The sequence below is a fragment of the Miscanthus floridulus genome, chromosome 19 (genome assembly GCF_019320115.1).
Source record: "Miscanthus floridulus cultivar M001 chromosome 19, ASM1932011v1, whole genome shotgun sequence".
Lineage (NCBI taxonomy): Eukaryota > Viridiplantae > Streptophyta > Magnoliopsida > Poales > Poaceae > Miscanthus > Miscanthus floridulus.
Window position 1 is genome coordinate 107,812,036 of NC_089598.1, and position 11,870 is coordinate 107,823,905.

The 11,870-nt window shown below is 44.5% G+C and overlaps 1 protein-coding gene and 1 pseudogene across 1 annotated transcript; both read left to right on the plus strand.

Annotated features, from left to right (window-relative positions):
* Positions 1-4,992, plus strand: part of LOC136526576 (exocyst complex component EXO70E2-like) — a 40,656-nt pseudogene extending 35,664 nt beyond the window's left edge.
* A 3,509-nt stretch (positions 4,993-8,501) lies between these two features.
* Positions 8,502-9,845, plus strand: LOC136526577 (exocyst complex component EXO70A3-like). The gene has a single exon (XM_066519204.1). It carries the CDS (start codon positions 8,502-8,504, stop codon positions 9,843-9,845), a length of 1,344 nt encoding a protein of 447 aa, XP_066375301.1.
* The last annotated feature ends 2,025 nt before the right edge of the window (positions 9,846-11,870 follow it).

Here is an 11,870-nt window from a genome sequence, read left to right on the forward strand (position 1 = left end):
ATGCCAAGAGCTTGGTTGCTGCTTGGCTATGTGTTGTGTGTGAAAATCGATCCGTCCCCTTAGTAGGGTGCCCTGCCCTTCCTTTTATAGACCAAGGGGGGGGCAGGGATTACAGATGGGAGAAAGAGGAAAAAACCAGAGGTAGAGAGGGTCCTTCGAAGGTGCCAGGTCTTTCTTTTTCCTTGAGCCTGCCCTACTGTCATGGCAGACCATGCCAGGGATAGCACATTCGCTGATCCTGATAGGACCATGCCCTAGCTTCGGTTAGATAGTGGTCACGTCCCATCCTACTCCAGCGGATGATGCGGCTCGTTAGGGTACCGAGCCGTGACCCTACGGGGAGCAGACAGGGAAGTGACCATACGTTCGTTACTATTGATGATGTCAGTTCCCTCCAGACTATAGTGGTTGTCGTCAGGCACAAGGCAAGAAGTGTAGTTACATTCTTGCCTATTTGGAAGCATTAGCGCTTGATGGTTATTAGTTCCACCTATTTGGGTACCCCAGTAATCGGTCCCCGACACCGTGCTCGCCGCGTGCACGTGGCCAGCACTGCTCAGGTAGTCGCCGGTCAAACCATAACTCTGGCCTAGTTCGCGGTGTGCCCCTGGTGCTTATCTGCTATCTCTACTATCCTATTAGCGTTGTGGCTCACCAGAATGTGGTTGCCGCCGTTGCAGGTCATCCGCCGCCGGGGAGAGCCCGCTTTGCTTCACCCCCGTTCATGCCACCACCGCCCATCGCTTCGCGTCGAATCCTAGGTGAGCATCGGCCTCATAGATAGGTCAGAGGGGGTCCCGTGTGGCCGGCGCAAGCGCCAGTGCCACCGCTCGCTACGCTGGAGCACGCGGGGAGGCCGAGGGCCTTGCCGTTGTAAAGAGGAGAAAGATCCGAGGGTTTCGTTGCAAAGTCGATGTCTATAGAAATAGTAACATGGACTACGGGTTATCTTGCTAATAGTCCAAGGGCATTTTTGCAAGAGTGCCGGCGCGCGTGGGATTCCTCGCCGCGGGTCGCCTCCGCGCGTTGGCCGCGCCTTGCCTGTGGGCCGCCACGCGTTCGCATGCATGTAGAGGCGACAAATCAGTTTAGCTTTTTCGTGGAGAATAGAAATAGCTTTTCATTTTAATTCTGAGCTAAACTTTAGTAATTAATATAAAATCATGTAGATGTCCAAAAATTGTGAAACAAATTTTGTTAAGTTCCTAAAATTGTGCTTTATCTGTTAGTGTATTTAGTTCATATATATACTTGTTGATACCAGGAGCTAGTAAATCATTTGAGAGTGCTTAATATTATTAGGTTAAATATTGTAGGAGTTTTTGTGGCAAAATGGTGATAGCTGTAGCTTTGAAAATTATACAGTAGCTTCATGGTATTATTATATGATCACTGTAATTTTTGTAGCTTTAGCATAGACTTAACATAAGGGTAGTTAAATGCTCTTTGTTTCACATATACATTAAATTATTAGTAAAAATAAAGATATATCATTCATTTGTAAATCTAGGTGTTTGTTAGTTGAACCCAACACTTTACTTGATGAAGATGATAGTTAGCTTAGTATCTTAGTCATTAGAGTTAGTTTAGTAGTTTACCATGTGTATTCTTATTTTAAGAGTTGTTGTGGCCAAAATGCTAAGTGTTGCATCATCATCACATGCATGTAGAGAACGAGTTGGCGGAGATCGTGACCATCGAAGATCACGAGTTCGAGGAGGTGATCGAGGAGTACGAGGAGGAGATCCTCGTGCAGGAGGAGGTCCTGGAGCCGCCACTGACTGAGCTGAGCTAACACCGCGCCTGCCCAAGGCAAGCCTCGGTGCATAACCCTTATTTTGAATAATCACTGGATATATATATATGATGTGCATTTATGTTACAGGCTTATTGTTGAAACTACATGCATAGATATACCAACCTATGAGTCCTACTAGCTTAGGCCACATAGCTGCTATGCTTAGGTTTTTCGGTAGCGTGAGTAACCTGCCGTTACTCGCAATAGGTGATTATTAAATATTACTCTCATGATAAAATGGTGAAAAGAAATGGAGACCGGGCAGGGATATGGTACGGGTATTGGTGGGTGTAAGAGGTTGTGTCCTGCGGCCAACGGAGCAAAGCTTGGTTACACTGTTTTCCCTATCCATGTTGGTTAAGGACCGGCCGTTGCATTGGATTCTAGTCAGGTCACAGACTTATTATCCTGAGCACATACTTGTTTATAGGAGTAGGAAGGCTCGTTGCTCTCTTATCCTGGGTTCCGGCTCTTTCCAGACCGACTAATTGGAGGCGGGGATGGTGGAGGTCTAAGCACCACACTGAGTTCGAGACTCAGGTATGGGGGGCTTAGAGTCCAAGTTTGGAAGGGGGCTTGGACCCCTTGATAGGAGAGTGGTGGGTTGGTCCTACTTGTGCCTAGGGTATAAGCAGGGCGTGTGTTTCGGGGTACCCAGCTGGGCTACATTGATTCACGAATCGCCGTGTAATACGGTATGACTTGTCTACGATCTAGCATCGTAGTAATAACTAGAAGATGAAAGATGCTGAAAGGGATCTGATTGCTCAACTCTTGCTTGAAAGTAGAACAGGTGCTTACATAGAATGATTAGCTAATGAACTAATCATGACTTCTAATAAAACACATACATAAGGATTCACTACTAGTAATGTTTTTTTTATAAAAAGGGAACCCAGCAAACCATAAAGCTTATCATGTCCTTTGGAGTCAAAAATTTATTCCCACTAGTCGGGTAAGTCTTGCGAGTACATTGTGTACTCAGGGTTTATTTACCCCTGTTGCAAGTGCAGCTTGAGGAATGGCTGTTGTTTGGAGGATTCTTCTGGTGGGCACAGACAGATTCTTGTATCTTACCGTTAGATGTTTATTGTAATTCCGCTGTTTAAATTCCGCACTCTGAACTTGGTACTGTAATAATGTATTTCTAAGAACTTTTGTTGTATGAAATGGACTAAGTATTATAAACTCGTTCTCATTATTGGATCCTGGAGGAAAAACGTGGATTATTCGATTTCTCCCTTGGGGTGTGCTCGACGAAACCGTCCGATGTAGCTTACTTTCGGAGTACTTAGTGTCTGGTGGAAGACGAGCGCCTCCGGAAGCATGCTATTTCGGACGATTCTACCACACCGGCGAGGTAGGGCCCACTCATTTCCCTCCGGTGGTGGGTGGCATGCGGGGGCCGGGCCTTGCGCCTGCTTAAAGATGGCAACGGGCATGGTGCCCGCGGATACTATCTTCTTACACCCGCGCCCGTCAGCTAAATCTCTCGCCCGCGACCCGCCACGGGCAACAAACCACGCCCGCGCCCTCCATCCGTGGGCATGAAATGCCCGCGGGCATGCCCGTGTGCCCGCCAGTTTGAACATATACATAAATCATAGTGCATTACAAGAGATACGAAGATACATATTCACAACAAATCGTGTATATATACATATATTTACTTGTAGGTCCCACATGTCAGACCTGTGGAGCGGGTCTGACGGATAAGTGGGCGAGGATATCAAATTTCTTTGCCCGCGAAGAACTATCCTTTGGGTTCAGGATGGTGCCCGCGCTCGTGCCCGCGGGCAAGAAGTGGTGCCCGTATCCTTGCCCATCGGGTTCCATGCCCGCGGGCATGCGGGCATTTTGTGCCCGTTGCCATCTTTACGCCTGCTGGGGTGCGGTTGGTGGTTGGCGGTTGGCGGTTGGCCTAGTCGTGACGGCTCCACCTTGGCCGTCGGGCTGGTGCCGGTCGTGCTGTTGCGCTGCAAGCGTGGGGCGCTCCCTTGGGCGGTCGATCTGGGTATCTGCTTCCGCACGGCGTCGGCGTGGTGCAGATCGAGCGGGACGACTTTGGCGCACTGGCCAGCGGCCGGAGTTCGCTGCTCGCTGGCCTGGAAGCAACTTGGAACGGTGGCGCCTCCCATCCTCGACCCACGGGTGTCGACTACTGTTCTTGGGTGTCTACCCTATCCGACTTCTTACTCTAGGCTGGCGGCAATGGCGCAGTCTATGTGATTTTCCTTCGTAAAGGCATCGTCGAAGCCTGTCCTCACCGTTCGGTCGCCGGGGCAGGCTTTGGGATGAAAATCCCCGTGTGCTTCTGTCAACGATGTTGGTGTCTGCGAATGGCAGCTCCCTTCTTAAAGGCGTCATTGGAGCGCGCCTACTGCTGTGCTTCTGCTCCTCCCGCTCCCCTGCCTGGAGTTGCTCCTTGCTGTGCTGTGCCTGATTATGCTTCATGCTACTCTTCGCATTGGCTGTCCAATAGTTGGTTAGTGTCGCCGCAGTTGATTGCTTCTCTGAAACAGATGCTTTGCCGCTATCGCTATTCTTATACGGATGCTTTGCCGTCATGTTGCTCGGGCAGTTGCCTTGCCGCCGATGTCGCTTCGGTCTCCCCTCTCAATCAGATACTTTGCTGCTGTTAGCATGATGGCCCCCCATCCGCGGACGCTTTGCCGCGTTGATGGTCATCGTCTTTTGGCGGATGCTTTGCCGCCGCGGTCTCTTCTATAGCGGATGCTTTGCCGCTGTTGTCGTACTAGCGCCCTTGGCGGATGCTTTGCCGCCGAGGTTGATTGATCCTCCCCGAGCGGATACTTTGTTGCCTCTGCTGTTGGGAGATGGCTTCGTCGCCTCTGTGGTTTCACTACACTACTGGCTACCAATGTGTTGTCTTCATGTATTAGGCTCAGTCGATTGGGGTTATGAGGTGGAGGGTCTCCCCCTCATGTTTTCTTGCTATTCATTTGCGCCTGTGGGATTTCGTTGGTAATCCAAGAATTACTTGCAAGTCCTATGTATCGTCTTTGTAATATTTGGTTACCTTTCCTCTTAATGAAAATCGGGCTGAACACCCGATCGAGAGAAAAAAAGTTGTTTTAGCCTTTTATTGGTACTTGGATGATAACAACAGGATCCCCTCAGGAATCACTCCTGAGGAGGTGAAGGAGATGCTGCTGGAGCTATTCGAAGGATGAACAAGTGCACCATAGAAGACAAGGTTCCAGCTACTTCTGTTTTTCATGCATGTTTCATGTTCTGTTTTTTTGGGTTTGTACTAAAATGGACGTTGTTGCTTGGAAATTTTAATCATTTCTGTGCCCTCTTCAAATATCAGTATATACCAGAGTTTGAATTTGTAGCATCCACAACACAGGAGTCAATCTCATAATGAGATAAAGTAAGCATTTATGTATGCAAAAATAAGTCCTTGACCCAGGATCTCCCCAGATCATGCGCTGTTAGCATAAGGAATTAACTAGTACTGCTCATATTAAATTTCTGTCCAAACACATTCAGCCATGTATATATTTTGCATTCAGCAGCCAAACAACAGGGTTTAAAACAGAGTAGTACTGTACCGAACAGACCAATTCCAGAAGAAAACATGACCAAAAATGTGCCAAAATGCTAGAATCAAGCTCTGAACGGTAAAGATAAGTCCTTGTTTGTGCCGTGGTCTCGCTGGAGATACAGTGCCCCTTGGGCCCGCACGGGCAGCACACTCCACACCATGATGTGGAGTTGAGCTTCTCATTCAGTCAAGCAGCAGCTGGTCAATACTACACCTCCAGGACTTGATGAAGCAGCCTTCCTTTCTCCCCTAGAGACGAGACGTGCAGAGAGACCTCGCTGGAGGCCGGCAATCTCGTCGCTGGATTCAAGGGACAAGAGAAACGGAGCCAGTGGGAGGTGCACGACCACGGAGAAATGGTCTCGCTTCCTGTAATCCTGTTCCTGCGCGCGACCGACGAGAGGCGCCGGCGCGCCGCTCCCACCGATACGATACGAACGAGAGGCTTGAGTTAGCAAAACTTCCATTTACCTATCTTGGCTTGCCTTTAAGCCTGACCAAACCTAGAGTCATTGATTTTTCCCCACTAGTAAACAGATGTGAAAGGAGGTTGGCACTCACTTCTACTTTTCTCAATCAAGCAGGAAGGCTTGAGTTAGCAAACTTTGTTTTCTCAGCTTTCCCAACTTTCTCCATGGGCACTTTTGCTCTGCATAAGACAGTTATCAGCCAAATAGACAAATTCAGGAAGCATTGTCTTTGGAGGGGAGCAGACATAAATGCACAGCAGAGACCAAAGGCTGCTTGGACAGGAGTATGCAGATCAAAAGAAGAAGGGGGTTTGGGAGTGCTAAATCTAAAGACACAGAATGAAGCCTTGCTTCTCAAGCATCTTTACAAGTTCTTCAATAAGGAAGACATTCTATGGGGTTCTCTGATTTGGGAAAGCTACTATGAGATAGGAAATCTACCCTCACAAGCAAAAAAGGGATCTTTTTGGTGTAGAGACATCCTGAAATTGCTGGACAAATTCAAAGGATTGGCTATGCCCAACATCAAAAATTGAGGATCCTGCTATCTTTGGTCAGACCTGTGGAACAATAAGGTGCCAATGCAAGCTTACGCTGAGTTGTTTTCCTTTGCAAAATCAAAAACAACCACCTTAGCAGCTGGGAAAGCTTGCCCTGATTTGCTATCACTCTTCCATCTTCCTTTGTCAAACCAAGCCTACACTGAACTGGTTCAGCTCAACCAACAATTGTCCCTGACTGAAGAACCGGTCACTTGGAGCTGTATCTGACAATCAAGAGGTTTCTCAGTTTCGAAAGCTTACTGGCATCTAAGTGGCCATGCCTCAGTTCACCCTGCTTTCAAAAGGATTTGGAGGAGTTTCTGTCAAAACAAGCACAAAGTTTTCAATTGGCTAATGCTAAAGGACAGATTGAGCACTAGAGAGCTATTAAGAAGAAAAAACATGGAGCTTCAAGATTATAATTGTGTCCTCTGCAACGACCTAGTAGAGGAGTCACTGAGCCACCTATTCATTCACTGCCCCTTTGCTGTCTCCTGCTGGAACCGGTTGCAAGTACAGGTGAATCACCAATTGGATTTCTTTCAAAACTTAGAGATGTTCAGAAGACAGCTTCATGTGCCATTCTTCACAGAGATTATAATAATTATGTGTTGGACGATTTGGAAAGCGAGAAATGGCCTAATCTTCAGTCAAGTTCCACCTTCGATACAAGCCTCAAAGAGGGAGTTCAGGGCAGAGTTCGTGCTGCTACTTTTGCGCACCAAAAAAAAAATCCCCCTTCATTGAGTCATGGTTAAACAATCTAGTTTAATCTCTTTAATTAGCTTGGTTTATTTTCTTTATTTCTTTCTTTGTTTCTTGAGCTCCCTTTTCTTCCCCTCCCTTTTTCTGTGGTTTGTACTTTACCTTTATTAATAAAATTTCAGTAGGGGTGCACCCCTCCTGTTCTCCTCAAAAAAAGATGATATACATGATACGCTGTATTGATATTTGTTTTTAAAAACCTGATTAGCAATTGAAATTCAAACCCAAGGAAAAAAAAGGTATTAGATGGATTTTTAACAACAAAAATCTTACCGATGCCTTGGGATTATATCGGTAATGGTGCAAATCCAAATCCAAAATAAAGAAATCCAAGGAAAATATACAATTATGGAAATCCACATCCAGTCCAATCAGTTTTAAAACAAAGAAAATCCAGATCCTATCCAGTTCACCCACGGAACATCCAAATCTCATCCATAAATCCAATTTAGGTCTTGTTCGGATGTTGTCGGATTCGTCTCAATTCACATGTGTTGGGCTTGTTTGGATGTTATCGAATTCGCCTCAATTTACATGTATTAGCCCAACACATATGGATTGAAACAAATCCGACGATATCTAAACAAGGACTTAGTACTAATCATCTTCGTTGGGGCTGAGCTGCCACGCGACACCACTACTGCAGGGAAACCTGCTCTGGCACAGCACGCCGAAGGTGCCGGCCCGCAGCAGCACTGCCGTATATAAAAATCCGTTTCTAAAAATCAGTTTTGTAACTGTATATAAAAATCATTTCTGTGACAGCGACCGTGTGAGTATTAAAGCCTTTCTAATGATATACTTCCTCTGTCTCTAAATATCTGTCACCACGGTTTACGTGCCGATAAATTTAACTAGATTTATAGAAAATATTAACAATATTTTTATCTCCAAATAGGTTTATTATGAAAATAGATTCAACAATCCATCTAATGATATTAATTATGTATCATAAATATTAATATTTTTTATATATACTTAGTTAAAGTTGTTTCTTAAAAAACGAAAACTACAGTTAAAAAGAGGCGGAGAGTGTATGCGGTTCTTATATACGCGACCTCACTTCTTCACCGAACCTGGGGTCGAGTCAGTCAACCGGACATCGGCACAACATCGATCGCCATTATTGCTAGGGGTTGGGTTTGGGTAGGTAGCTAGCTTAGCTTAGCATGGCGGCAACTGGCTGGGACTGGGATGGCAGCCACGGGCCTTCTTGGAGCTGGAGCTACCACCACGAGCAGACCGGATCCCTAGTCCCAACCTGTAGCAGCTGGAGCTCGTCATCAGGTACCATAGTCTCAAGACTCTCAACTGCCTCTCCCCTGTCCTCCCCTGTCTCTATGGAGGCAACGGCCATGCAATTCGTCTTCTTCGGTATCCATGAAGAAAACGTTGAGGAGAGCACTAAAAGCCTAGCCCATGAATTCTTCGATGCGCCGTGTCCTGAAGGCGGGGACACGAGTGTCTTAGAGGGGTGGTTCACGGAGCAGGGCGTCAGCTGGAGCTGGGTTCGTCACGTCGCTGACGGTGCATCTTCTGGGAAGCTGGAGCATACTTCTGATGCAAGGAGCTGGATCCTGGCTCTGGCCGAAATCACGGAGACCATCCGCTCCACGGCATCACTCTTGCCGGGTCGTGGTTCCGTGGGCCTGCCCAGTATTTACGAGGACGAAGAATCCGAAGCTGAGGGTTCTATTCCGGAAATACTTCAGTTTGCACGGTTTATCCAAGAAACCATGCTGAAAATGCTTGCTTTTGTTGACTTCCTAGTTGCTCTAGATCCTATTGGGGTGCCGGCACTACACCAGAAGATCCATGTTTTGCTGTGTGTACGCGGTGCAATGTCCAATGCCTTATCCGAGATTGAGGTGTTATTCATTTCGACGCCCTCTGTAGAAGTTGAAAGGATACGAGTTGGGATGGTAAACCTCTTGTATGCAAAGAATGCCAAGGCGCGAGAGAGCATAAGGAGCACATTGGAGGAGATAAGGACTAGTATCATGGAATCGACGGTGGACTCACTGGGTACTCAAATTCCTCAGGGATCATCGGACATTCACAAGCTCACCTTGTCAGTAATGGCCCATATCACCTTCTTGCTGGATAATTACTTGCCGCTGGATCCAATTGTAACTGAAGCTGTTATCCTTGGTAAGTATGTGCCTCGGAATCGGATTATGTACATACCACCTTTGGATAGCATGGTCATGGAGATGACGTCTTATTTAGAAGACAGACTTCTTGACATGTCAGAATCATTTCTAGATCAAGGCCTTAGGTTCTTATTCTTGATCAACAATTCAAACTTCATATGTCATAGTCTCCATAACAGCACCACTGGGTTTGCTTTCCTCCAATTCCATGTTTCTTCCCTCCTTGAGAAAGTCGACGGCTACAAGGAGAGCTATCTACATGTATCTTGGGCACCAGTGTTGTCATGCTTGCTTAATCCTACACCTCGTTGCTTCGGGAAAACCTACTCCCTGCTACCCAAGTTTGAGTCTGAGTTTCAAAAGACGTACACCACTCAAAAGCTGTGGAAGGTCCCAGATCCTGAGATGAGAAAAAGACTGCGCAAAGCTGTAACCGAGAAAATCATCTCAGGATATACAAAATATATAGAGAATAACAATGTTACCACTGCAAACTCCACTCCCCAGAACCTGGAAGAGATGTTGCAAGAGCTGTTTGAAGGATGATGAACAGAGTGCATGCACCACCAAACACCAATCCAAGGAATTCAGCGTAGTAGGTTCCATCTGTGTTTGTTTTCAATGAAATGACTTGGCTTCTGAAGCTATATGTGAAGCAAACCAAAAGCTGAAGGATTATCAAACTTTCTTTCACTTTATATATATATAGGGAGAGGCTATTCAATAGCCGGCTACAAAATAAGTTATTCTATAGCTACCTCCATTTACTATAATTTTATATACTAATTTACCATAATGTCAATACATATTTACGATAGTTGGGTTACTATAACACATGGGGATATTTACCGTAACATTATATTAAACCACTTAGTAAGGAGTTACTATAATCTCATAAATTAACATAGTAATTATCATAACTCAAAGTGGCTACAGAATAAGTTATTCTGTAGCCAGCTACAGGATAGTAGTTCTATATATATATATATATATATATATATATATATATATATATATATATATATATATATATATATATATATATATATATATATATATATAAGTGGTTTAATATAATGTTACGGTAAATATCCCCATGTGTTATAGTAACCCAACTATCGTAAATATGTATTGACATTATGGTAAATTAGTATATAAAATTATAGTAAATGGAGGTGGCTACAGAATAACTTATTTTGTAGCCGGCTACTGAATAGCCTCTCCCTATATATATATATATATATATATATTCTCACATTTTTTAAATAACCATGGAACGGCAGAGAGCTTACCTCTACCTTGTGCCTTGTAGGGTAGTACCAGCATCAGTGGTATATATATTTATATGCTCTTTTTCAAATCACAGCCTCTTGAATTGTTCACTCTCAACTGTCATTTCTCCAAATGAACTCGTGTGCATTAACTGAGAAAGTTTTGTCTTGGGATTTTTGAAGCTATATTAGATCTATGGCACTAGATATGAACGCATCGGCTATTGCATTGGTTCCACAATAGACGCCGATAGCCCAGAAGCAGAACCCCTGCAGCAGCAGAGAGGCACATGTTTGGCACTGTCCAAATCTGAATAACAGATGGCACAAAGTATGGCGTCGTCTCTCTGCAATAGCAACATACTCGTGCAGTTACACATCACGTTATATGTTGTACTTAAGTAGCTTTAGTATAATTTGATTGGTTTTCATACGAGGCAGATCAGTAAGTTGTGCTAACAGTAAGCAGTAGCATGTTACTTGCACTACTACATAAATGACCTTCACTGCCAGTTTCTTAAAAACCTTGCAGTGATAGTGCCTGCCGGCCCATCGCTCCCTGTTTGTGGCTAAAACCAGAAGTGATAGGACCAACCGACAGTGATATTGGAGTTATCACTGCGGTTCATATCACTGCCGGTTTTAGCCATGAACCGCCAGTGATATTAAGTCATCACTGTCGGTTTTGGCTAAAACCGACATTGGATACTATCACTGTGGTTCGTGGCTTGAACCGGCAGTGATATGTTGTACGAAAAACTTCATAACTTTCTCATATGATGTTTGATAAGACAAACTTTATACCAATGTTGTAGCAATCGACGATCTCCAACTTTGTAGTTAAAACTTTTTTTATTTGAGATCGTTTGGATGTCCAAATATACATCACAAGATTTTATAGAGCTAATACCAAAGGAGTCCCTATGCTCTATAGTCACAAGTGAGTGTGTAGAGGTAGTTAAGGATCTCGAATGGAGAAGTGATCAAAACAAAAGTTGTAGATCTCAAAAAGTTATGCAACTTAGTAATTCACAACTTTTTTATTTGAAGTCATTTTGATGTCTCTCTATTTGACTTGCAAGATTTTATAGAAAATTAAAACCCAAGAAATCCATATGCTCTATAGTCATAAGTGAGTGTGTAGTGATAGTTAAGGATCTTGGATGGTGAAGCGACCTGAACAAAAGATATAGATCTCGAAAAGTTATGCAATTTTATAGTTGACAACTTTTTCATTTGAAATCATTTATCTAATAAAAATTACGTTTGATTTCTCAAATTTAAAATTCAAATTTTTAAA